This window comes from Colossoma macropomum, unplaced genomic scaffold (genome assembly GCF_904425465.1).
Source record: "Colossoma macropomum unplaced genomic scaffold, Colossoma_macropomum, whole genome shotgun sequence".
NCBI classification, from domain to species: Eukaryota; Metazoa; Chordata; class Actinopteri; order Characiformes; family Serrasalmidae; genus Colossoma; species Colossoma macropomum.
Window position 1 is genome coordinate 35,143,026 of NW_023494804.1, and position 27,884 is coordinate 35,170,909.

The 27,884-nt window shown below is 38.1% G+C and overlaps 1 protein-coding gene across 3 annotated transcripts; it reads left to right on the forward strand.

The window, feature by feature from the left end:
* Nucleotides 1-380: 380 nt before the first annotated feature.
* Nucleotides 381-27,826, forward strand: fez1 (fasciculation and elongation protein zeta 1 (zygin I)). Of its 3 annotated transcripts, none has more exons than XM_036594367.1 (10): nucleotides 381-699; nucleotides 7,503-7,869; nucleotides 13,998-14,049; nucleotides 16,256-16,342; nucleotides 19,345-19,510; nucleotides 22,512-22,786; nucleotides 25,203-25,283; nucleotides 25,424-25,499; nucleotides 26,550-26,614; nucleotides 26,949-27,826. In XM_036594367.1, the coding sequence occupies exons 2-10, from the start codon at nucleotides 7,553-7,555 to the stop codon at nucleotides 27,087-27,089; spliced, it is 1,260 nt and encodes a 419-aa protein (XP_036450260.1). In that variant the 5' UTR covers nucleotides 381-699; nucleotides 7,503-7,552; the 3' UTR covers nucleotides 27,090-27,826. The 3 variants fall into 3 exon arrangements, 2 of the variants coding, with proteins under 2 accessions (XP_036450260.1, XP_036450262.1); XM_036594369.1 differs by having other exon boundaries at nucleotides 383-699; nucleotides 13,950-14,049; nucleotides 26,550-26,615; nucleotides 26,951-27,826; XR_005008600.1 differs by lacking the exon at nucleotides 26,949-27,826 and having other exon boundaries at nucleotides 384-699; nucleotides 13,950-14,049; nucleotides 22,512-22,785; nucleotides 25,201-25,283; nucleotides 26,550-26,615.
* The last annotated feature ends 58 nt before the right edge of the window (nucleotides 27,827-27,884 follow it).

A 27,884-nucleotide genomic window follows, 5' to 3' on the forward strand; every position in this document is an offset into this window, starting at 1 on the left:
ACAGTGCGGAATATATTTCAGCAAATTGACCTTCAGACAACATGTGCAAGTCAATCTTTTGTTTCTGTTAAAGAAATGTACATTTTATTTGAGTCATCAGTATGCATTGCTCCATTGAGCAGTTTTGTATACTGAGAGCTGTGGAAAAGGGGGGCGGAAAGGGGCTCAAACACATGGTGAGTGACAAATGACAACAAGGTGTGAATGAAACCTCACAGCATCCTTCTTTTTACCCTGGTTCCCTCTCTTCCCTCTCTCTTTCCCATGAATATGGAGGCCGAACAGCCTGTGCCAGACAGAGAAGGAAGGAGGGAGGGAGGTGTGGCCAGTGTGAGCAAACGATGAGGTAGAAGAGGAGAGCAGCGGAAGGGGGAGGGGCCGAGGGGGGTGGTGATTTGGTCAGTTGCCGTAGCGATGCGCAGGCTCTGTGAGAAGGCTGCCGCTTATTGATCAGAAGACGAGCGCCTGTGTCTCCGCTTGCTGTGGGCTGTGGAATAGAGCGGCACGGCCATTGTGAGCGAGTCTGGTAGTGTGTGTGAGAGACAGATAGAGAGAGAGAGAGAGAGGGGAAAGAACGAGAGAAATGAAAGTGTCTGCCATCATTTCATGGTGCATGATGGTGGTCTGGTTCTGACCTGCTCGCACTTAAGGAGGGGCTCTCTCTAGCCTGCTGCACAACAAGGAAAGATTCGACTGCAGGTAATGCATCCCTCTCTCTCTCTCTCTCTCTCTCTCTCTCTCTCTCTCTCTCTCTCTCTTCCTTTATCTCCAGTTCCTCATTGTTTTCCCAGCATCTCTTTCTCTAGGGAATATATAACCTTGATCTTCATTCTTCATCCATCCTCTCCATCCATCTATTGTTTTTATTCCTCCTCTTTCACCTCACCCAGCTTTTGTGTCTACAGCAGATTCCACTTGTAATTTTGTGTATTTAGACAATTTCATATAACCAGCATACAGCATAACACACACACACACACACACACACACACACACACACACATATATATATATATATATATATATATATATATATATATATAATGTACATTTTTTCTGTTATATTTAGCACTTAGTGGAATTTAGTGTGGAATTTAGTTCATTCTGTTTGACATAATTCAGGAAGATGCTCCTTCAGTCTATGGCTGGATTGATTTATGGTGGCTTGCTTTCTCACTCATGTTTTTTGCAGCCGTCTCGTGCCGCCATATTTTTCTCAGCTCGACGCTCATGGCCTGTTAGCATCCTTATGATGCTAATGTTGTATCAGGCAGGTGGAACCAGGTGTAGAGACCAGCTAGGAATCTATTCATTATTTGTGATACAAATAGAAAATATAGTAATGTCTGAATTTCAGTTTGTATGTATTATAAACATATCCTATCCCTTGGAATAATTATATTCAGGCAACTGTATGGCAATAATATGGAATAGATAATGTTATCTGTTTGAATAACAATATTTAGTTATTTCTATAACTGTAACTTCTGTATTTTGTTACAGTGATTTGTAATTAAACATTTGTTCCACAGAATGATATATTACTCTTTGTGACAATAATAGAGGATATACTTATGATAAACTTACAATCATATTTATTTGAATAGTAATATTCAGTTGCAGCAATTCCATTATGATGTTTCAGTGATTTGGAATTGATTATTTGTTCCACAATTGTATAATTCAGCTATGGAAAGTGTTTAGTGATTTTTTTTTTCCAGCCGTGATGTTTGTGTTCCATTGATCCCTCTCTTGTCAACAGTCTATTTACAATCCAGCACAATGCTGTTTCCCTCACTGGCTGAATGAATCAAGGCCAGCGACTCGCTACCATGTCACTACACTATGTGACCTCAGCTTGGTGTCCTGATTATTGGCTGTAGTTCTGTAGTTTATGTAGTATTTGGCCTTGTTTGTATTTTTTTTTTTTTGACTGGTTATGGCTTCAGGCATGGAAGTAAGGAGAGAGACACGTCCCACAGGAGTTCAGACCTAAGGAAATGTGAAGAGCAAAGATTGTGCTTTAATATAACCCAGACATACACTCACACTGTATCAGTACAGTAAGACAGTAAAGCATTAGTGGCCTGGCCTGGCACTCTGCTGAGTAATGCATTGCGAAAGGAAAGGCTTATGTCAGGCTGATTTAAATGGATTTTGATCCAATTGTATTTTGCCTAGTGTTGTTTAAGTTCCACACACCCCCCGGGCCTCATTCATGGAGACAAAACAGGCTGCACTTAAAAACCTTGCAGGAAAATAACCTCTTGCTGTGATGTTTTCTATTACTTTTACACAAACATAAACTTCATAAAATGCATAGTTAGAGTTAATCTTGTCTTTGTGTCTTTCCTTAAGTGTTTTTTTTTCCTGCAGTTTTCTTGACTTTAATTGTTCTACTGCAGGTGTAAATGTAGGTGCAGGTGCAAATAGGCCTCTAGAATCAGGGGCACCTTATGACATGTTATTATCCATCCATCCATCCATCCATCCGTCCATCCATCGATTCATCCATCCGTCCATCCAATCAGCCATCTCTCCAACTTTATCAGTCAAAACAGCCGTTTCGTACAAATTATTCATTTTTTCTGGAGACATTTCTGATGAGATTAGATATAAAATAATCCACGTTCACAATGAAGGATAAAGTTAAAGGAAAATATATACGTTTCAAAACTGGAGTTCAAAAAATGATTAAAAGAAATAAATGAAATAGGACTCCTAATGACTGTGCAAGACCTGGTAGACCACCAAAATTGTCACCATTAGACAAATAGTACTTACATCTCTCATCATTGAGAGAGAGGAGACAATTAAGATTCACTCTTGTTTCAGATCTGAAAAATTTAGTAGATTTTTATGTTCTTCCACTCAACACTAGTTTGAAAGGATGGGTAGCTGTCAAAAAGCCCTTACTGAGAAAAGGAAATAGACAAAGAATGTTTGCAAATCAAACAAAGAAGCTGCTGGTGGTCTCAGAACAATGGACTGACCACCCCAGAGTCCAGACCTCAACATCATTGAATGCGTTCGGGCTTACTCGGATTGTAAAGAGCAGAAAATGCAACCAACTTCTAAGACTGAACTTTGGAGGTGTAGAAAAATCTCTCTGAATATTTCTTTGAAAAAATTAAAATCAAGTCTCTAAAAAGGAATGGAAGCTGTAATAAAGGCAAAGAGTGGACACACTTAATACTGAACATTAGAGATTTTATTTAGATGTTGAGGTTTCTGTGTATTTTTTTTTCTTCATGTTAAAAAATGAATAACTTGCACTTAATAGCAGTTTTGACTGGAAATTACATAAATGAAGATAATCTCTGATTTTGCAGTATATAAATATACAAAGGTTTGGGCACTCTTCGTTAAATTAAGTGAAAATAAGTACACATCATCTGCAGAGAACACACTTTAATGCACAACTACTGTATATTTCTGTAATGCTATTATTCTGTAATAACTTCTACTGTAATATTCAACATATTAGAGGGAAAAAAACTAATATAAAATATGGCAAATCTGAAAAAATGTGGCGCATTTTATGTTTTACTTTTTCCAATATACAAACTGTGCACTTAAATTAACTAAAAAATGCCCCATTTAAGTTTGTTCCCAGAAGAACGGAATCTAAAACAATAGTATGACTGTATTCATCAAGCTTATAAAGAACAAAGTCATTTTTTTATAGTTGTTTTTGCTCATTTTTCTCTTCTCTACTAAGGATGCCAATCATTCTGGAGGGTATGATTTGTCACACGTGTATTTAGTGTGTATTGTGGATCAAGTATATACTGTATTTACTCTTGCACTGCAATAATGGTATCTTGTCTCTTAAATCTAGTCAAAATATCTAATATAACCCATTTTGAGATGGTTGTGCACTTAATATAAGATCATCTAGCTTGTTTATTTACTTGTTTTAGGTCATTTTATTAAGTGAAATTATCTCACTATACTGGCAGATAATTTTGCTGATTTCAAGCAAATGTCTAGAAATAAGCTATATAATCTTATATTAAGCTTACAACAATCTGAAAATGGGAAATATTAGATTTATTGACTATATTTAAGATCACTTTACTTGACAAGATACCATTTTTTTGCAGTGTAAAAACAGTTATTATGGTGGGCGATGAGGTAAATTGCTTCACATTCTTAAGTACAAAATAACATGTTCAGTTTACTTCATAATGCATCAGATAACAGAGAGTGCATGTTCTAATATCTCTGGCCTTCTCCTGTATTCTTCCGTTGCACCACTGCCTAAGGAATGTGGCCAAGTTATGATGACGATGACATCATACAAGAAAGCATGAATAACCCATTCAAATTTAATCGTATTCTGCAAATGCTGAATGAAAAATTAATATTTCAGCATGCAGAACCTCTTAGATCTCTCAGGAAGGAAAAACATGCACCATTGTAAATAAAGGTTCTTGACTAGGATGCATGTTCTAGGGAAAATGGTCAGTTGGTAAGAACCTTTACATAATATGGACGTTCTTTAAACTTTAAAAAAAAAAGATTCTCCACACTCAAACATCTCATGCATAAAAATGATACTTTAATGAGCTGTTCATTAAAAGGTTCTTTTGGAATCATATGTGGTTCTTCTATGTACAGAACCCTTTTTGTCAGCTTTATTTTTGAGAGTGCACATAATGCATTGTATTCAGCTGTGTGAATGTATGTATTAATGTTAAGGAGTCTCCTTTGTTTGAGAAGCACACTGTGTTAGGTGTATGTAATCACTTCTTGCTAGTCCGTGTCCCTGAGTCCCAGAGTTCATCAGTGAGTTCCCCACAGCCCTGCTAAATTAGACAGAGTGTGAATAAAACACAAAGTAGAGGAGCCGGCAGAGTCAAATTAAGTCTTGCTATATTTTCTGTACATGTAAAATTATTAGTCACTTGCGCAGAAAGGAAATGTGATGGTTTCTCAGATGTGTAGCCTTATTAGATTTGATATTTTGAGCCATTCTTAAGATAGGTAGGGAAAATGCTTTGACTGGTATGGTCACAATAATTGCAACCCTTTGGTGTAGATATAGCATTAGTCATTACTCCTAGAATAAAATGCTGAATAGAGCTGTGCTCTGTGTGGGCTGTGTTGAATTATGTGGTTCTGCTGGTGTAGCATTTGGCTAGTTAGCTTGTTGTTGGGTGTGTGACATGTCTAATAGGGCTGTATTTTAGAACACAGTCCTCTGGCGTAAAATAATGTAAATATACGGTTTTGTGCAAAAGTTTTGGCCAAATTACATATCATTGCTGTCCAATGAAAAACATGTATCTCCATCATGATGATTGGACCAATAGAAATGCTCCAAAATTGCTTAGAATAAAAACTTTTTTCATTAACTTACTTTGAAAGCAAAGAACGTTTTTGCCCTCTCCTGTAAATTCTATTTTGGAGATACTTGTTTTTTTTTTTTTGGACAGTGAAGTGAAAATAAGTCAACACATCCTCTCCAGCAAACCACTGAAACAATATGATTTTACACATGTTACTCTTAATTATTGCATGCTTTTCCTCTGAGTCATGTGAAAGTGACACTGCATCTTTCTGAGCTGCTGCTAATGCAGTGTTATTGGACAGATCAACACATTTGAAGGAGAAAACTAACTGCCAATTCAGTTCCATCAGCTAACAGACTCTGATGCTGGCTGGTATCACATTGAATGGTGGGTGGAGACCATCCTACCCACCCAGAGAGAGTGGGGCCAATGTATTTTAATTGGCTTAAAAGTAAGGAAAAAATAGTAGTTGTGGCATGTGCAAAAGTTTGGACACCCCAACGAGCCCAGTACTTAGTAACACTTTCTTTATCAGGTGTCACAACTTACTTAAACCTTTGCACACTGTGTAATCTGTGTAACCTGTAATGAAGACTCATTAACAAATTTGTTTGCGTTTCAAGTTTTTAAGTCTTTAGTTCTACACAAATTTGCCTGCCTCCCTGGAGGAGAATGTTATTGCACTTTGATGGCTCTGGAGGAGAAATAGCATTAGAAAAAAAGGAGAAATAAGATAATTCTGCCCAGATAATAGTTACTGAGAAGGCTCTTAGTCTTGGATGAAGAAAAAATTGAGTTTATGTTGAGATTCTTGTCTTTAGTTCAGTTGCAAATAAATATGATTATCTGATTGTAGTCAAAGATTCTAGTCGAACCTGACTGCAGTGTGTGACTGTTGAGATCTCTACTAGAACTCAAGAGGAGACACAAGATTACTGGGATCTGTTGCTCAGGAGAAATAACTGAGCAGCAGGAGACTTAAGGAAAGGTCTGTTTTGCCTTTCCACCTGAACTCATTGTTGTCTGAGAAGGAGAATTCCACTGATTTTTAAAATTTTGTGTAATGGAACAGTTTCAAATGCAAACAAAGTCATTCTGAGTGGTTTGCCGTAAAGTGCTCCATTTAAGAAAAACGTACTGAGTCAGATGTGTTCACACTAGTGGTGATAAGAATCAGACCTCCGAAGCGTTTAATGCCTCTGAAAGCTACATCACAGGAAGTTATTACATAAAATGGTTACAAATACATTACCTGATGCCTGAGTCAGAGTTTTACATTACCTTTGAGAAAAGCTTTTAGCCTAAAATGTGTTTTTTAAAAGCCATTCTTGGCAGAGAGGTACACACAAGCATTAGAAGTCCAAAAAGTTCCCCCAAGTTATAAATCTTTTCCAGATTTATAACTATTTTAACATTAGTAACAGTGCATATAAAACTTCAGGAGATACATGTAGGTTCCACAGTTGTTTTGAAGAGTAAATAAAATGGCTATATTTGTGTTCTACACCTTGCAACCCCTGGTTTCTATCATCATCACTGTAAAGAAATCAATCAGTAAGTTTCTTTACAGGGATCCGTTTCAGATCAAACCACTCTGAATGACTTTGTTTACATCTCAGTGATTCAGTTATGCAGAAGTTTTGAGAAAAGAGTGGAATTCCCCTTTCAGGAGATCTTTGTCTTCATTTTTCTTTTTTATGGGGGTCTTCCACTCCTGTCTGAGGACTTGAAGTAATAGTTTGATGAGCAATCAAATTGCACAGTTTTTCCTTTAGCTTAAATGTTGTTAATCGGCCAAATCATGTTTGGTTTCTGAAATTTGCTTCTTTAATTTTGCCCTAGAGCTATGAGGATAATGTAGCTAACAGCTAAAAGTAACAGTAGCTGATACCCTAATCATTTGCATTTTGTCCATTTTATAGATAACAGTATATCCTACAGTGTCAGCAACCACTTAGGTCTGTCTGGGAATAATGTCATGTGGTTTGAGGCAAGTGTGATAGTGAAGATGCTAAATTGTAAGCTTCCATTAGCTACATTAGGCTTGTGGCTCTAGCACAAAACTAAAGCAACACATTTTGGACACCAGGCATGTCTTGGCTACGTAGATCTGGGGCTCTTTGCCAAACGTAATGCTTTAGCAGAGTTTGTAATACAACCTTTGATAAGAAATTTGTATTTGTTTGTTTTTGCTGGGTTGGTCAGGGTTGTGATCAAGCTGATCTTGAAGTGGCTGTCTAAGTAAAAGCATCAGTATGGAGGCTCCGCTGGTCTGTCTTGATGAGGAGTTTGAAGACCTCCGGCCGTGTAAAATAGACGAGCTGGAACCAGAGCCATCACCCCGTCGGCCTTACGGGACGGTGCCTCTGGCCCCTCTGGGCCGGGAAGACTTCTCTGAGCTGGAGAACTTCTCAGAGATGATGAGCTTCAAGTCCATGGAGGATCTGGTGAACGAGTTTGATGAGAAGCTGAACGTGTGCTTCCACAACTACAACACCAAGACGGAGGGCCTGGCCCCAGTGCGCAACCAATCACACACTGAGGAGGATGAGGAGAGGCTTCAGGATGAAGAGTGAGTGTTTTTTCCCTCTCTCCGTTGAGTGTTCTAGATGTTTTATCTATGAGACTAATGCATTATTTTATTGATAGTTATAAAATGACATAAATAGTAATAGTTCTTAATGAACCATTTATCTGACAGCTGTGAGCATTAAAATACATGAACAGTTAAAAATTTAGAATTAATCCTTTCAATAATATAAATCCAATATTTCAATGTAAGATGATTCTAAATTAATGCTAGTGCTGCACAGCCTAACACGTCTCAAATAATTTGTAGAAGGCTCTAAAAAATGAAAATACTTCTGATGTGACCCGAATGATGGAAAGAGCTGTAGATTATTTTGAAATTAATTAGAAAGCTGTGTAACTCTAAAAATGAAGTTAATAAATTCCTTGTATTTCGAAAGCAGTCAGATGAAAAGTTTCTGGACACTTGAACCATTTAAACCTTGGTAAACTTTCATGAAGTTCTTTATGTTACTTACATAAAATGTTCAATAATAAAATGATATTTGCTTCAGAGAGACACACTTTTAGCACAACCTCTAACTGAGCGTAGGCTCATGTGGAGAAACCTTGGAGGAAAACTCCAACCAGGCTGCTCTAAGAGTATCATAAAGCACAGAGATGGAATCGTCAGAATCTGGGGCTGTTTTTCTTACAATACAAGTGAGCTGGTGTTCATTGATGGGATCTTAAATTCAGAAGTGCACAAAGGCAATGTGTATGTAAACTGCAGAGCTCTTCAAAGAAACGGCTCTTACAATATCAATCGGAAACAGACCAGCCACATCAAGAAAATTTAAACTTTGTAATGGTCTGTTTATAAAAAAATGCACATGACTTGATATTTGGTTCTTCATACTGATGGAGAATATGTTGTATGTGATGTCAGGCTTGTAACAATAGAAGAACCCCTTTTGGTGCTATATAGAACCAGAAAAATCCAGAAAGATTTATATAGAACCATATACAACACATTCTCCATCAATCCGAAGAACCATGTAAAGAACCATTTAAGCATGCAAATAGTTCTATATAGAACTCATGGTTCTACATAGAACCATTTCTTTCACTAGACATCTTTTTTAAGAGTGTAGAACTATCTTTATGAAATGGTTATGAAATGAAATGGCTACATAGAACCATTCCTTTTACTGAAGAACCCTCAAAGAACCATATTTTTAAGAGTGTATAAATCCTGATATTTATACCATTTGACCTTTAAAATATTTTATTTTGGTAGAATCTATGTTTGTGGTAAATTAAGAATACTAAACCTGAATGAAATTTACTGGCTGGAGAACTGAATATTTAAATGTCTTCACAGCTACAAAAAGTCACTGTGCTCTTTGAAATGGTTTATCTTTAGATGCTTAAATAAATTTGATGCATTGAAATTCTTGTTCCCCTTAAAAAAACTGACATTACAGATTTTGCAGTGAACATTTTTACCACTGCTTATCTTAAGCGTGATGTAATCCACCACCACTGACATATTGCTTGCTTCAGTTAAGCTGCGTCTGCTGGCACATGCAAACGTCACTCAGTAGCACATATTCACATCAGAAACTGCTTAAAGGTCTCAGTATTCTGTACTGCAGATGCGGATATTGTATTTAACCCCTTAAATGGCCAGGGCCCACCGGCAGACCCAAACTTTTATGATACACTTCTATAGTCTTAGAATTGCTCAACCAGTTTTACACTGAAGTCCTTGTAGTTATTGAATAAGAAGGCTTAGTGTGGACTTTGTGGGGTTAAGTGCCAGTATCACGGTATTGATGCAACACTGCGTAATAGGTTTTCAAGGATGGCACAAGTGTCCAAATACTTGTTGCAGTGGCTGTAACTTGGCAAGTACAACTTTACAATACTATACCTTCACTATGCAATTACTATACCACTTTACTACTGTATCATTACTATAAATAAACACTTACAGTACATTAATTATCATTTAATTACTTTTTGTTGTTTCATGAAACATTAAACATCTAAAAAACACACACTTAATCCATAATATTTATAATATAAGTGTGTGTAAGCTTTTACTAAAGAAATAAATAAATGATAAATATGACAGGTGGTTCTAAACTTTTGAACATTAGTGTATCCTGGATACAGTTATAACTAGAGCTGGGTAATAAGACAATAATTATCATAATTGTGATAAATTATGTCACAGTATGCTTCTCTAAGCATAAAAACACTCCCCGACTATATGTTTGCTTACAACGACAGGATATTTAGTCCTGCTTAATTGGCTTTTGTGCAGCACAGTAAATTCAAATCATTGTGTGCATCATTTTATAGTGTTTTTTTTTAAATGTGACACTATTTTGTCAGCTCAACTTCATTGCTTATCAGAAAAAAATATTGTGTCATATCATGCATCATGAAGAGTTCTTGACGTATTGTGATATTGTATTTTTGCCATATTGCCCAGCAATAATCATAACAAAAAGTTATAAATAACCACAGCTAAAAGCCTTGATGTTCCCCAGAAACAAAACATCTGTAATCTACAAATAACTCCCTGTGTGTCATCGAATTGCAGCTTGTTATATGCGCTCTGCCTTCAGAAGCTGCGGCTAGTCTTACAGTCAGCCACTGATGTGTGACTGTGTGTCTCTGCCAGCTGATGTGTCTGTCAAGCAACACGAGAATGCTCTCAGTCCATGGCTTCACTGTGCGTGTGTGTGTGTGTGTGTGTGTGTGGACTTTGGCCCTGAATTATTTAGCATATTTTTATACGCCTCAGAGCTTTTGTTTGTACGAGACTCTCTCTGTCGGCTGGTTGTCACTGCGCTGCTTTCCAGATGGGAGAGTTTGGAATATAAAAATCCTCCGTCTAAATATAGCACAGTGGTGCAGAGGTGCTTTCGGGTATTCTTATTGATCCAGCCTCACAGAGGGCACACTATGCATCAATGAACTGTACCGATAACTACGTCAGTGAGAACGGACACCGTGGCCTATTTCTGAATTACGCTTTGTCAGCGAGAAAAGAAAAGCAAATCAATTAAATGATAGATTACCTCTTCATCTCTTCACGTTACAGCATGCGTCCAAACCTGTTCATCATCAAACGCTGAAAAAAAATGCATTGAATTTACTTGATTTGAATGTGTCTGTATTTTTCCACTTGAGTAAAAAATATTACATCAACACTATTATTAACAAAAGTAAATAAACTGGAAGATAAAATCATTACATAATTACATTTACATTTAAATCAAGTAAATTTGAAGCATATTAGCTACTTGACTTGACTCGCTGCTGAGACACAATAGGTACAGTCATATACAAAAGTTTGGGTGCGCCTGGTCCTGTTTTGTTGACTTTCTACGGGAAATAGGTTAACACATCCTCTATATCTCATGTCAAACACGAGGCCCACAGGCTAAATCAGGCCCATGACCCACTCCTATCCACAAAAAGTATTTACATTTTCTATTAATATTAGCTTGTTTCACAATGCGCTGTACTACAGTCCCCAGCATGCACTGCAACATAATGTGCGCTCTGACCCTCCTACTCCAACAACAGTCTATGGGACAGCAGTTACACCTCAATTCTACACCAGTCATATCACCAAACACACTAGCTGCATTCCACCTGCAGGTCAGCCAGTATAAACACCCAATGTCAGCCAGGCATTTAGCTCAGGCAAATAGGTAGGTTTAAAAGACGGAGCTCCTGGGCACATTTAAATTTTGAATATTTCAAGTATTCATGTAATATTTCAAGGCCAGTTCAGATTATAACACAACATTGATTAAAAATGAAATAAAAACAGGTGTTCGCTGGCCCACGGATATGTTGATATTTTTTAATACACACTTCTGCTCAAATTAATGCACAATTACTGTTTAATTGCTAGATTTAACATGCTGAGGGAAAAAGAAAAACATAAAAAAGTGGCCTCTGCAAAAGGTATGGCATATTTTAAATGCTAAACACAGCAAATGAATAGAAATTGTGCACTAAAATGAGCAGAAAACACACATACCATATTTTTCCCCAGTGAAGGATGGGTACTTATTTTCACTTCATTCAACAAAATTCAGATTTCTGCACTCCCCCAGTCAAATTCCATGTTTTGTTATGACTGTATCTAGGAACCATTACTAGTTCCACGGACTCTTGGCTCTGACCGTATGTTCATGTCTAAGGGAATTTGCAGTTGTTGAGCACAGAAGGCTCGTTTGAAGGCTTGTTTTGCTGTGAGTCAGTTTGTGGGCCAGCGTGATAAGGTTTTACACAGACGCTCCTGCTGTGATGTGTTCTTCTTCCCCACAGCGACTGTTCTTGGCCCAAATTCATTCTGTCCTTTTTCCGGAGTTCAGCAAAAAAATCTGTGCCTCAATTCCACGATCACCTCTAATATGAGTCTAGAAATTGCAGCATGTTTTACATGGTTGGTTGATGATGGATCTATTCATGGTCTGCTCACAAATACATTTGTTCTTTGCAAACGTTGGGAAAGCCTCATGAAACACCAATTTTTATCAAAACAGAGTTTAGAGTGAATAAATAGCTTTGACTTTCCAGTTTAAAATGCTACACTAACAAACTGTATGGCATTGTTGTAGTAAATTCATTTTCACAATAGTTCTAAAATTCTATGTCCTCCTCTTCTGGGACTCCCTCAGTTAATCTTAGCAATATTTTTTTTTTCTTCAATAATGTTGATAGAATATATTTTAATGGAAATCTGTATGTTTTAGGAAGAGAAAAAGGGTTTTTGTCTTTGTAGGTAAGCAAGCATGTCAACGTTTATGCTGTTTTTATTGTGGCAGTTGTACACAATTTTTTGATATGGAGAAAGCCACAATGTGATCTCTGTTTTATCTTGGCGCGGCTGTCTTTGTGGAGAGGTGTGAATTGTTTTCAGAGCAGGGGCTCTCACTCCTACCATTTCACCCCTCATTGCTCTCTAGCAGCTCAACACAGAGTCACAACATGTCATACAGAGAGCCAACAGAGTCCAAGCTAATCTGATAACAGAGTTATGGGGAACTTAATTAATTTGATTATATCAATTGAATAGATCATCGTTGATTCCACCATCAGAATGGCCACTTTGTGGCAGAAAGTTCTCAAAACTAGGCAGTTGTTGGGAGCAACAATATCAGAATTTGAAGAATGTACCACTATGCTAATGTTAGCCAAAGATAAAAAACACATATTGAATACAATATTCTAACACTGTGACCTGCCACATGCATACAAAACAAATAGGATCTGAAATTAATAACATATTTTGACAAAGCTTGTTTACAGTGTGCTGCTGTTTCTCATTAGGTTGAGTTTTTCACAATATTCTGTCCAGCCTGGCATCTGGCAGCCTGGCAGTTGCTAGAAAATAACACATTTGTGGGCGGAGCATGAGCAGGTCAGTTATATAACCAGGATGACCTAAGATTTGTTTGGTCCGGCTGTGAGGCAGTCTGATGGTTCCAGACACTGGGCTGTGGACAGACAATGGGTCGGTACCAGCGTGTTCCTGTTGCAGTGCAGTGCTGGAGGCATTTTTTTGGTTGTGTTTGTGGTCAGAGCACTTGTGAATGAGTGCTTGTTCTCTGACTGGCTGGCTAGTGACATGAAGTTATGGAAAGACCCACATCAATGCGCATACAGACAGAAAACAAAAAAATAAATCTGTTATTCAATCTGTTATGCAAACATGGAAAGCTGCTAATAGCTAAAGCAGTTAATTTGACAGAACTGTTAATTTTGTAAACATTTTGAGCTCAAAATATCTCAAAGGCTTTTGTGCAAAAGCTTTTGTTTATGGCTGTTTTGATCATTTAGGGTCCAAATTATAACAATTTCTACATTTTCTAAAATGTTGACAGTTTAATTAAACCATTATCTCTTTAAATCTGAAATGGATTCTCAGTTGTTAAGTTGAGTGCTGATTGTAGCTGTATCTGTGTTGATGTATCTGTGTTGGCTGTTTGTGATTTGTAGGCCACATTTCTCTAGTACTTATAGAATATAATGTAGGGCTCTGGATGTTGTGTGTTTTAGTGTGCAGCTGTTTGTGTACATAAATGTGTGTGCTTGGGTTTGTGTTTGTAGTGTGTGGGACGCTCTGACTGATAACTACATGCCGTCTTCTGTGTCCAGCTGGGATGGCCCCAACTCAGAGACGCTGAATGGCAACATCTCAGATGACGAGGTAAGTGGCTAATGCCCGATACGTCATCTCTTCAAACAAAGCTTTTATGGGGTAACTATACTATATTAAATATTAATATAAATGTATTAGGAGCAATACTTAATATACTATATTAAACATGAAATGTGCCCTGTGCAAAGGTTATAGCACACTTTATAAGCCATATTTAAATGTGTTCTCTGTGTTCATTTATTTTCACCTAAAAAATCAAGTCATTTGACCATGCCCACAAAAACCTTTGCATATGACTGCAGGTAAATGTGTCAATTTTTGTGACATCACAAGAACAGTTAATTAAAAAAATCCGTTGTTGCAGCTCAGATTCCCTATATCTACATTCACATTACCAGGTTGAAGTGGTACAAATTTGATTTTTTACCCTAATGTGACTCAGATCTGATGTTTTCAGGGCTGTGTGGACACACAAATCTGATCTTTTCAAATCCGACCCGAGCCACTTTCATATGTGGTCCTAGATTGGATACGTATCTGATTTGTGGCCATGCGACCTTAATGTGAAGCTCAGATCGGAATTCATGTGCTTTTTTTCCACTGTGCTGCGCCATCATTCAGCGTTACCATGGCAGCAGCGCCACTTTAACAGAAGTTAAAGCCTGTAAACGGTGGAAAAGCAACACCTCACTGTTTTCACCTTCGTCTCGCTCTAATAACGAAGCTGAGAGCTGATCAGAGTTAATTATCTTATCTTGCTCGTTAGTTTGTTTGCTGATGATACAGGTGATTCATTCACGTGACGTTACTGAGTAGGATGTGCGCCTGAGGGTCATTTCAGGACGCCGGTTTGTTCACATTAATGACAGATTTCAGTCACTTACCTAAACGAGTGTGAACCATCGAGAGATCGGATTTGAGCAAAAAATCTGATTTGAGCAATGAGGCTTGTAATGTGAACGTAGCCTACGTAGACTTTTTGAATTAGGGAGTAAATGATACATTTCAAAGTTTTAATAATGTTTACATACCACATTATTCTTATTTCAAAAGGCAAGAAAGATTCTACATGGACGTTTTCATGATATGGGCCCTTTAATGTAAACAGTTAATGTAAACATATGAAGCGTCTTGTAATAGCAGTTTGTATTAATGTCAATTTTATTTGCAATGCTTGTAAATAATACAGACATATGCAAATGTTTGCACGCTTCTTCACCTTTTAATACACATTTATTGTTTATTTGCTGAATTTAACCTAGAAGTGTTCATAAAAATAAAATTTGGCCTGTGCAAAAGTTATGGCACATTTTATATTTTATGTTGTATTTTTTCCAATATGTAAACACAGCAAATAAAATAGAAATTGTGCACTACAATTTCCAGAAAAATGCCACGTTAAAGTGTATTCTCTGTAGAGGATGTGTTAACTTATTTTCAAGTAGAAAATCAACAAAACTTTTGCTCTTCAGAATACAGTATTATTGGCACTTATTATTGGCAGTAGGATGTGGGCAACAAAACATGTCTGCCCTACCAGTTCTCTCTGTCTCTCTGTCTCTCTCTGTCTCTTTCTATCTCTTTCTAGCCAGAGCCAGGCCCAACCTTAGACGTGCTCTGTTCAGACAGATAATAATAAGCAGCAAAATCCCCCTAAAGTGCTCTGAATCTTCCATCAGCCACGTCTGGGACGATTTCCAGCTGATAGCCTGACATAGCAGTGTTCTCTGCACTTTCTGGATTTGGAATACAGCTTTATAGTTCAGCCTGTTCTGGAACATACAGCCCCCTTAAATGTAGATAAATTACCAGGTTTATTGTAATAATCAGATGAACTCAAAACATTAAAGGAATGTTCCTGTCTTTTTCAGCTAAACCTCTGTCTCTTAACAGAAGCCAACTGCTGAAGCTGCCCATTGGCTTCTATTATAAGTGTGTGTTTTTTGTAATCAGTCATACAATACAGATGCAGTAGGTGAAGGTCAGAGTGAACTCGTTTGAATAGGCAACCTGCTCTGAAAACATAGCAGAAGAAGCTGTTCATCGTACTTACACCAGGAAGCAGCAAATAGCTTCAAGGACTGAGTCCAGCAGCTCTTCACACATTAGCTGTAGACACTAAAGTATAATGGAGTAATGTACAGTCATTTGCTGCTCCACTCTGACATCTACCACGCGTTAGCATGATGCTAATACTATCAGACACCCAGTGAAGGTTGCCTTAATGACCCTGTTACTCATTTACTTTGTACAGATTCATGAAAAAGAGGAGGAGGAGATGAATGAAAAGAATGAAAATGGCAACTGTCTGAGTGAGGAACCTCTTATCACTGCTGACCAGGTGAGCAGGCCTAACATCCTCAGTCTCTGCTAGGGGTGTGAAAAAAAATTCAGCTGAAGGTGTCAATTCAGTTACATGATTTTTGAAGAATTTTCTCATATTTTGGCCAAAATAAAATCCTCAGGACATTTTCAAATTCAATTTCAATCAATTCAAATTCAATTTCAATCAATTCACATTCAGTTTCAATCAAATCGATTCCAAAAAAGCTTCTATTTTGTTTTAAAGGGGACTTTAACAGATTTTTCCAAATGTATGCATAATTGAGTTCTTGAGTTTGGTTTGATGTGAAATGATTACTTGTATTAAAACGTACAGACTCTTATTTCTTTGCAGTGGTGGTGATAGGAACCAGGGGTCACAGCACAAAACTTGATTTACTATCTGAAACAACCTGTGAACTTACAACTGCCTTCTGCATTTTTATATTAAAATTTGATATTGGTAAAATAGTGGGAAATCCAAAAAAAGTTTTCTTTCAGGATAGTTATACCTTACAGTGCCGTGCATGTACCTCTAATGTGTTTTGGGCTCAGCGTGTATCAAAAGGTCATATCATACAATTAAAAAATTCAGAGGTGGCTTTTATAGCATTAAACTCTTCAGATGTCTGGTTCCTATCATCACCATTGTGAACAATTTTGACTCTAGAACAGACAAAACTGTGTCTAGTATAGAGCATTTCACATCAAACTACTCTGAATGTCTTTGTTTACATCTCAGTGGCTGAATTATGCAGAAATGTAGAAAAATTGTTGGAATTCTCCTTTAATATTTCACTTTAATATTTCTGTGTATTTAGTTCTGCTAGTCACATTTGTGTATTCAGTGTATTTGTAAAATAATCTGAATTGTACCAAAATAATCAAATCAAATCATGGTGAAATTTGAATTTTCATTGTACATGAAATAATTTCCTGAAGTAACATAACTAAATTGAATAGTTATAAGGACTTTTTACACACCTTGTTTGTGGTAATAACTGTTATTATTTTCAGCTATTTCTAACTGTCTGATTGAATTTTATTAATGATTTTGTGAATACCTTTCGGCGGCTTTACAAGCGTTTAGCCAGGAGCTTGAAAGACAATTTTAGGACAGAATTGTATCAGTAGGCAGGCAGGTAAGGTTTGATAACAGCATTTGAACCTGAATTGTCCGCTCAGTACACATTATGAGTGAGTTAACCTAATTCAGTGAGTCTAATCATACGAGTCTTTGTGGAATAGTGCTTTGTGCTGTAGATGTGGAGGAGATGAATTAAACCTGCTTCAAGTTTAGCCAGGAAACAAATCTTAAATTAGGGTGTGTAGTGTTTAACACACGCCATGCTATGGCTAAGTACCCATGTTTTAGTAACAGCCTCATCTTCACACCCTAAATGTTTAACTTAGGCTATTTGCATTATAATGATCTTTATATATTACTCAGTGTGCATCTGTTAAAATTATTGTTGAGTGCATTAAGCACTTGTATGTGTTGTTTTTAAGCAGAGGTTTACCCATTAAAATCTCAGACTAATTACATAGTAAGGCTTATGATTCAGTAACTACAGGAACTTCAGTGCAAACTGGTTGAGCTATTCTTAGGTTGTAGAAGTGTGTAATAAACCTTTGGCCCTGGCCATGAAATTAGGATCCATCTTCTTCTTCTATGAGTGTCAGCAATGTGGAATCAGTGTTGTTCAGTGTAGCCAATGAGTTGTGGATGAGTTATGGTGATATATGAGAAAGATTCTGTCATAACTGTCAAATTTATGATTTTGTTAACATTGTTAAAGAAGAAGCATTACTGAATTGGGAGAAAAACATGGTAAAATATGATGTGCATGCGCTGCTGCGAGTCACCATGTAACACCTGATATTATAGTTAAAAGTCAGACGTGTTGAGTCAGATTTGGGAGGAGTTTTTCTTTTTGGACACGTTATACATCTTTACGTCACACACAGGCTGAAAAAGAAGGTCTAGCTTGATGTTTAGGTCTCAAATGCAAAATCAGTGAAGGTATCTGATGAAAATATGATGACAGTAGTAGAATACACATTACCAACATAGAGGTCTCCAGATGCCCAAAAATTACAGTGTACTTTAAATGCACTTGGTGGCAGATCTTAAGTTGTTAATACTCCTTGTTTGGTAAAACAGTAAAGATTATAACAAAAGTTGGCCGTCAACTTTATTAAACATAAGTTCATATAAAGTAGGCCTGTGGTATAAAGACCTAGCTATGGCTGATTGTATACTGTACCTGTATTGATAGAAAGCATCGGAATGGATTCAGATGTAACAGGTTACAGCTGCCAAGTAATATAGGCTAATGTGGAGTGGTGCAATAATTCCCATATTTTCAAATTTGATACGATTTTCAAATCTGAGGACAAGATTCGATTTGACTTTCCATGTTCAAGAAGTCTTGATCCTACAAAGTGCCAATTATTCAGATCCCAAGCTTACCTATTTTAATGCTTCTAATAAAAACACAAGCCCCAGAAATCACAGTGCCTTGAAATCATAAGTGATATAAATAAAGCACAGTAATTTGAGCTCATCTGAATTCATAGCATAAACCCCTCCCTCTTTACTCTGTTAGGATGCACAAAGGACAGCAAATGAGAAACCCTCTGAAGAGGTCGAGGGGTGTATGAATTAGTTTTTAATTCATGTTAAAATTTTATTTGCTGTTTTGAACACTGCTTTTTTTCTGATTTTCAGTACTGTATTAGAATTCTTACATCCTTACTGCTAGGCTACCCAGCTAAAACACCATTAAACAGCATGAAGAATTAAAATCATCCGTGCATTATGGTGGAAATCGGCAGAATGACAGTAGGAGTTTGTGGGAGTGTAGCCGTCTAGGTGTTATCAGTGCAGTTTGTCAAATTAATAGCTCATTAGAGCTGCGCGCTTTTGTCCTGGTTTTAAGTCAATGTATTGATTTCAGTGCATCGCTATCGCGTGTTGTAAATCTCTTTTACACCTTCATCTTGGCACTTCATCATCAGGTAATCGAGGAGATCGTGGAGATGATGGAGAATTCTCCAGACCCAGGCGAGACTGAGGAAGAGGAAGAGGAAGAAAGCGGAGTTGCCTCCCCTAAAACCAACCCCTCTCTCCTGGAGGAGATCCGCATGCTTTCTCAGGCCTCCAACAACAACTGCTCTTACGAAGGTCAGTCACTCTCTGTCCGATCTGATCCACAGTCACACCCACATGCTAGAACTTTAAACTCAGCTGGAGTTCAAGAGTTCTTATTATAGCATGACTGCTGAATTAGCACAGTCTGATTCAGTTCAGACAAATGAGTGATGAGAATTCTGATTAATGAAATGAGATTAAACTTTAAACAGGGATGTTCTATTAGAGGATTAGATCAATTAGATGTGCAATTTGAGGAGAGACTGTGAGATAAGACAGTCACTAAGCATATATCAAAGATTATCAGAGAGATAAAAAGAAAAATAAGCCCTCCCAAAAGAAACTTGAGTCATTTCATTCCTAACACTTGGTAAATCCTCCCCTCACTCTTAAAAACAGCACCAGTCCTGTCAGGTCAGGAGTATGCCTGTGTCTTGAGATGAGTTCCTGCCAGTTTAAGCCTGTGCTTCTACTGGATGTGCACTTCAGCTAGGCTGCTAGAGTTTGTAGGTGCCTGTTTCTGTGGGGCTGATATCCAGTGATTTTGGCTAATCAAAGAATTAAAGCCCAGTAATTTGAGTGCAAGTGTGTGCAAAGCATAAGCTTTACCCACTGTACTCTGATTGGATGCATGAAGGACCTTGCGTTAACATGTGCTTAATGTCTGGATTATATCTGAATATACTTTGGCTGGATTCCATTTACACTTTCAACACTTTCCCATGTAAAAAGTACATCAGCTCATACATTGTGTCTGTTTATCTTCTGTTTTCTTTTTCTTGTTACGATACGAGTCGTATGGTAATGGTATATGATTAATGAAAACACTTTCCATTTTTACTTGTGTTAAATGTGGTCCCGATCCATGTGTGACCACCTCGGATTGTGGTTTGAGTGATCCAATCATAATCCGATCACAACACGTCCTGAGGGTGTTTACACCTGGCTTTTTTATGAGGTCAAGTGAAATTAGAACTTGATTCGATCACCAATAATGCATGTTGATGAAAGGCGTAAACAGGCCTTAAGTATCACAGTGTTGCAGTTAAAAGCTCGTCAAACCACTCACACACAGATTTGGCCCTACACACCCTACAGTGGTCATCCTGGAGAATGGAAGTATCAGTGTTGCATTCTGGTAGGACCTGAAGCACCTCTTCACTCACCTTGAAGGCAACATGTTGTCGTTTGGAATTGTCCTATACTCATGTAGATGACACTTAATTATAGTTGAAAGAAATCCAGAACATGAGTGGACTGCACTTACATCTTTTAGAGTAAGGGCAAAACCATGACTAAGCATGTCACGATTTTCAAGTCACCCATAGTCCAGTGAGGGAAGCGCACGCCACTGTAGCTGAATTGTTTGGTGTGTAGTTATTAACAAAGGTCTCCCCTCGGCCACTCTGCTCCAAAAGATTAGAGCAGGCAATTCCCTTTGCTGAGTTTGTTCCTTGCTTGCAGTGATTCCCCTTGGACTGTCCATTGCAACACGAAACTCTGCAACCATATCAACCCTTGCCATAATAAATGCGACAACACTGTTTTGCCACTATGTGACGTCCTTCTACAGACCCACCTTACAAAACAACAACTAACAATTTGATTTTGTGCTGCATATGTCCAGGTGTGCAACCTACTTGTACATTAAGGCACGCTATTGGTATACACCCATGTCCGCAGGCCAAGTCAGGCCCATGGCACATTCCTATCAGGCCTGTGAAATTTATTACTATTACTCCACTTCACCATGAGCTGCACTACAGTCCCCAGCATGCATTTCAACGTAATGTCCCGGACGGCTAGTTACAGCAAATAGACAGGTTTAAAAGACATTTAAAGAGGTTTAATGTTATCTGTAGCTAATGTAGTCTTTTGTTTTATATAAAACAATTTCTTTTTATTTGAAGTTCATTTTGAATGTTGCCGTTTTGGTGTATTTTGAATAAACGACAGTTTGGGTCATTGCAAAATGTTCATTAAAAATGAAGCTTATATCTGACGGGCTAGCAAAGACCCTGTTGAAACAAAACCTTGTAGCTCCACAGTGGTCCGGTCATAGTGAAATTTCAGCACTCCTTAAAAGGAAAGTTGGTGTTTTCAAATTATGATAAAAAATATCTAAATAAATAAAAAATAATGGAGAGGTTTTGTTCCGACAGTGATGATATGCTCTTTTAGTAGTACAGAAAATATTTCCCTTCATCAGAAACATCTATTGTTCAGGACTTTTTAGAAATCTAATTTAATCACACTGGCTGTTAAAAAAAATTGTTGGTGGCATCACCTCAGTGGCATAAGCAATGATGCCCTCTTGTGGTGAAGTTGAGCACAACAAATTCTTGACCAGTTCATCACTATTTGCATCAGTGCCAAGCATTGTTACCGAGACACAAATCAAGTCTTGTTCTGAAACAAAAAGGGAATTCAGCTAAGAGTCACAGACATAAACCAGCATTAGTGGTGTTCACGGACAGTTTTAAAGGAATACTACAGTGTAGCATATCGCTGCTGTTAGAACAAAACCTCGTCCATTTTTGTACATTTTTCAGTTTTTGACATAATTTGAAAACGCCTGTTGTCCTTTACATTGTGTGTAAATTTCATGATGAATGGACCAAAGGAAATGGCCCAAAATGAAGTGGAAAAAATGTCTGGTTCCATTGACTTACATTAAAAGTAAAGTATGTTTTTTCCTTCTCCTGTAAAGTTATTATTTTGGAGATGTGAGGTTTTGATCCGATAGCAGCGAAATGATTTGTTACCGTAGACAGTAACTACATTTTCCTGCACTTGGTGAAAGATTAGAGAACTTTTTGACTTAAAATGCGCTTGTTATAGATGGGTATTTTGTGACTTTTGTGATTTTCTGTTTTTTCAAGTACAGGAAAATTATGGTTATTGGTAATAGATCTCATGCTATAAATGCAGCAGATGGCTTAGAAGTGTAACTGAATATGTTGTAATTGATTTCCTTGCTTATGAGGGAGTGTTTTCTTTCTTAACTAATTCAGCTGTACTAACTCTCTGGCAGGTCTGAGTCTGATGCCGAGTTCGGCTCTGATGGAGCTGCTGTGTCGTGTGGAGGCAGCTATCCGGGAATACTCGGAGGAGCTGGTGGCTCAGCTAGCCCGGCGGGATGAGCTGGAGTTCGAGAAGGAGGTGAAGAACACGTTCATTACGGCCCTGATGGAGGTGCAGAACCGACAGAAAGAGCAGCGCGAGCTCAGCAAGCGCCGCCGCAAAGACAAGGCCCTGAGCCTGCAGGGGTCAACCCGCCCCGACAAGCCCAGCAGCATGCCGGTCAAGGTGAGAGTGAGAAAAAGAGTGTGCCTGATTAGCAGGAGAAAGGGGGAAGGAGAGAAAAAGAGAGAGAGAGTGAAAGTTAGTTGGGTGGTGTGTTTGTGTGTGGGAGTGACTGAGAGATGAAGAGAAGAGAATGAGAGGCAGAAAGAGAATGAGAGAAAGAATGAGAGACAGAAAGAGAAAATGACATAGAAAAGGGAAAGAGATAAAGAGAGAGAAAGAGAAAGAATGAGTGGGAGAGAGAATGAGAGTGGAAATGAGAAATAGAGAGAGAAAAAGCAAAAGAGAGAATGAGAGAGAAAGAATGAGTGAGGGAATGAGAGCGAGAATAAGAAAGAATGAGAGAAAAAGTAAGAATAAGAATGAGAGAAACTAGAGAAAAAAGAGAGAATGAGATGAAGAATGACAGAGAGAAAGAGAGAGAGAGAGAAAAAAGAGTAAATGAGAGAAAGAGTAAAATAAATAGAAAATGAGAGGAGGAGGCTGAATTAGAGAAAGTGGAAGAGAAAGAGATGAGGAGAGAGTAAAAGGAGAGCGAGAAGGAGAAAAAGAGATGGAGAAGAGAGAGCAAGACAGATGGAGAATGGGAGGGAGAGCGAGAGAGAAGAGAGAGAATGAGTGAGAGAGAAAGGGAAGAAGGGGGAGAAAGAAAAAAGAATAAATGAGAGAGAAAGAGTAAAATTAATAGAGAGAAAATGAGAGGGGGAGACTGTGAATGAGAGAAAGTGAGATGAAGAAGAGAGAGCAAGACAGATGGAGAGTGGGAGGGAGAGAGACAGAGAGAAGAGAGGGAGTGAGTGAGAGAGAAAGGGAAGAAGGGGGAGAAAGAGAGAGAAACATTGAGTCTAATCAATATTATTTGAATGGTACTTATATGGTACTTTTTAATGAAGGGTGTTGTCACAAAGCAGCTTTAGAGAAAAGCCGGGTCTAAGACCCAAAGCCGAGGGTGACGGGTAAGAAAGAATCCCTCAGAGGAAGAAAAAGAAACCTTGAGAGGAACTAAGACTCAAAAGAAGAGCCCATCTTCCTCTGGTCGACACCAGATACAAAACAAAAACACACAAGAGCAGAATGAGTGAGTGAAAGTGAGTGAGTAGAAGTGTGTGAGATGCTTTCAGTAGTGAGAGGTTATTCTCTCTGTCTCTCTCTCTCTCTCTCTCTCTCTCTCTCTCTCTATTGGGTTAATGGACCTCCTCCATTAGCTTAAACTGCACTTAGCACTTTACTGGAAGAGCAGAGGAAGCATTCCCAGACACTCAGCCTCATCAGGTGGAAATCCCGCTGATTCTGTCTGCAAACTTACTGTAATGAAATCACTTCCATGTTCCAACTGTGGTCACGTCACATTGGCTTTGTTTACACATTTTCTCATGCTGTTTGTGTTGTTGCTATTTGAAACAAGGAATGTAACTCAAGAAAACAAGGAAGGAACTCATTTGTCACCTGAAAATTGCAGATATTAAAGGAGAAGTCCACCAACTGTGCAGAATGTCTGTGTAACAGACTCACGGATATGCCAGCAGTCATTCAGAGTGGACTGATGTGAAATGCTCCACTCCAGAGAAACTAATATATGTACAGTGGTGGTGATAGGAACCGGAAGTCACAATGTCTACAACACAAATACAGCAATTTTATTTACTATCCAAAATAGCAAAGAACCATCACAAGTTTTTATATGTAATGTTGATAATGGTTTAACTGTAGTACAGTGTACTTATCTGACCATAGTGTATTTTAAAAAATACATTTTAGGCCAAAATTTATCTCAAAATGATTGTAACACAATGTTTCAGGCATCAGGCAAAGTATTCATAACAATTTTGTGTAACAGCTTTCTGTAAGGAAGCTTTTAGAGGCATTTAACACTTCAGGCTGGTTCCTACTGCAACCACTGTAAGAAATTCCACTTTAAGGTTCCATGGAGTTATCTGGATTGGCTGACAGTTGTCAAGTGTGAACTGGCATAATATTATTTAACCATTGTCAATTAATGTACATCAGTCAGTAATGAACTGTTTGACTAAAACTACTAAAGTGTATTTCATTTGTGACCATGTAAAACTATATCAACCGATACTATCTGAAATTTTCAAATCGGTATCGGTATCAATGAGGAAATTTCATATCGGCCGGTCCCTAGCTCACAGTATAAGGGCAGGGTCCTTAAAATCCATTTAGATCTGGAATAAAGTCACTTTCCCATAGAGCACAAATGGGAACTGAACTTTCAACCCCTCAATAGAAATAGCCATTCAAATTCTGTAATATTTCTAGAATGCTCAGTCTGTTGTCGAATGCTTATCCAGTTGTAGAGCCCTAGATGAGAGAAGATTTTTCGAGTGTGGTTTTAGAGCTTCTGGCAGTGTTACCTAAGAGGTATTTAATATTTCATGTCTCTGATGTCTCCATGCAGCGCTTCAGTATGGAGGGGCTGTCTAACATCCTGCAGACGGGCATTAGACAGACGTTCGGCAACTCAGGGACAGACAGACAGGTGAGGAAGCATTACACAGCAAAATATGGCCATTACTGCATTGCGACCATGACCGAATTAGCCTCATTGTGTGGATGAATGACTGCAGCATTGTCTGCCTTTCTCTGAATGTGGCCTTTGTTTTCTCTTGTATTGTGCAGTACCTAAACACAGTTATCCCCTATGAGAAGAAGGCATCTGCTCCAACTGTGGATGAACTTCAAATGCTCACAAAAAGTAAGTGGGCCTTCATGTAGAAACACCAGTACATGACATGACATTAACAGTGGGGGTCTACATATTCAAAATGTTCGTTACAAATTTTATAATTGCATTTACACTTATGGCCACTTTATCAGGAACACCTTGTAGGTCCACATTGCTGTTGACTGTAGCCCATTTAAATTTGACTGTTTTTATTAGCTTGTTGTATACTTTATATTAGTCTCTCTCTAGACCTTCATCAGTGGTCAGTTTCTGAGTCATTCTCAGCCCAGCAGTGACACCTAGCTAACTAAAATTGTTGTTTTTGATACACTCATGCCAGCTCCACACACGCTTCCATACTACAATTTTCAGTGACACTTTATTTGGATAGTCCACTTTAAATGCTTTGTAGATACCTAATTTATTTTTAAGTTACAGTTAATTTAATATCTACTAAACTGACCATAATTTTCTTTCCTAACCCTAACCTTAACCTCAACTCAGAACCTGAACCCAACCTTAACCCTGGTCCAAATCCTAACCCCAAGCCAAGCGCTACAGTGATAAGGAAAATCTCCCTAAGAGCAAAACAACAAATCCTTGCTTTGGTTTGGAAAAAAGGTCCTCCACTGGTCAACGCCATATAGCAAAACAGTAACACAACAAGAGCAATAAGACTTGTGAACAGTAGAAAGGAGATGATTGTGGCCCAAACAGTACATAGAAGGGGAAGTGCTGATGGACCAATAATGGACTCCAGCCAGGGCTTATCAGGAGGGTGAAAGGTGCATGCAGGTAAGGCCATTGAAAGTACCATGTCAGAGTCAGTCTGCCACCCAAATTATTGGTCAGTAGCAGACCCTGGTCAGAAAATGACCAATGATGAATGGGGTATAAGGCGAATAACAAACTGTACATGACCCGCAAGGAAGGTGGGCCTTATAAAGTGGAAGTACAAGGTGGGTGTTTCTGATAAAGTGGCTGGTGAGTGTAGACTACAATAAATAAAGTGTGATTTGTCAAGTAAACTTTTTATGAACATAGACATGTTGTCATACTTTTCTTTCTCTTCTCTCTCAGTCCTGTACGCCATGAAGGAGGACAGTGAAAAAGTCCCAACACTGCTAACTGACTATATACTAAAAGGTAAAGAGTCATTCAGCTGTTTATTTCCTCTACATTTCACAGGTTTAGTAACAATCACACACAATTTTTAACCAACTGTGAGTAATTTGTACACTCTTCTTTGGACATAGAGTTCTAGAAAAAAAAAACTAGAACATAAATCAATCCGTCATTGGATTTGCAATGTTATGAAAACCGCTGTATAAACATGTATCCACCTAATCTGCTACAGCAGTTTAGCCCCACCCATTAAAGTTGAAGTTATAAGGAGTGTTCTGTTTAAATGAGCCCCAATACAGGGTAGCCAATCAGAACAGAGTTTTGCACTGACAGTGTGTAATGTGTGTGTTTTTCAGTTCTGTGTCCTACGTAAACTGCTGTGTGCTCTCCTGTCTTTGGGACTGTGAGGAAGGCTGGTGGTCTTCATCCCTCGCTCCGTGCTCCAGTCCCAACTGCATGAGCTCCCCGACCCATTTATCAACGAGGGACCCTTAACATCTAACCATCCCCCCTTCGCTTAGCTAATCCAGCTCATCTCACTGTCCTTCCTGCGCTTGCACATATCCACAAGGCCAGTACAGCGGCGCCCGGTGCTTTCCACCTTTTTTTACCGTATACTTTACAATGGGCCAAAAGCCATACGGAGCATGTTAGGGGGAAAACAGGTAAATACCAATCCGTCTCAGTCTCTGATCAGGTATTCTCTTTTATTTTCCTTTTTTAAGCAGAGCCCACACGAGGACATTCCCTTCATTCTCATCCGTTCAGATTGCAGGTATATTGAGGGACAATATTTAGAGACATGGTCAAGCCTAGATGCATTGTTTGTGCACATTATTGAATAGTCTATCCATCTATCGCCTTCTGCTTTTTGCTGTTTCAGTATTGTGGCTTCATTTCAGCTGCTAGCATGTTGTAATGTTCACCATTTAATGCCAATTTATGGGGAAGTCCATGACGACAACCAGAGGCGACTTTTTTTAATTTTGTTTATTATGTATTATTTTTTTGACCTTTAATCTTTTGTTTGATGATATCATCGATATTTTTTTAAAACCATTTCTTACCAGAGTGTGCAGTTTCTGCACTGAGTTAGTGTAACTCTCATTTATTATGCCATAATGCACTCATATCTTTAATGTATATATTTCTTGTTTACTAAGGGGCATGGAGGAAGGCAAAGTATGGCTGAGTCAAAGTTCAAATAAATGTCGAACCCTGTGAAGAAAACACTGGCTCTCTGTTTCTTGTTTCTTTAAAGTTTTTTTTTTTGGTTTTTGTATTTTTTTT

Excerpts from the sequence above, each read along its gene's own strand:
- fez1 (XM_036594367.1), top strand. The coding sequence starts at position 7,553 with ATGGAGGCTCCGCTGGTCTGTCTTGATGAGGAGTTTGAAGACCTCCGG. Across the intron at positions 14,050-16,255 it reads GCAACATCTCAGATGACGAG|ATTCATGAAAAAGAGGAGGA; the intron begins GTAAGTGGCTAA and ends TACTTTGTACAG. Across the intron at positions 19,511-22,511 it reads CAACAACTGCTCTTACGAAG|GTCTGAGTCTGATGCCGAGT; the intron begins GTCAGTCACTCT and ends ACTCTCTGGCAG.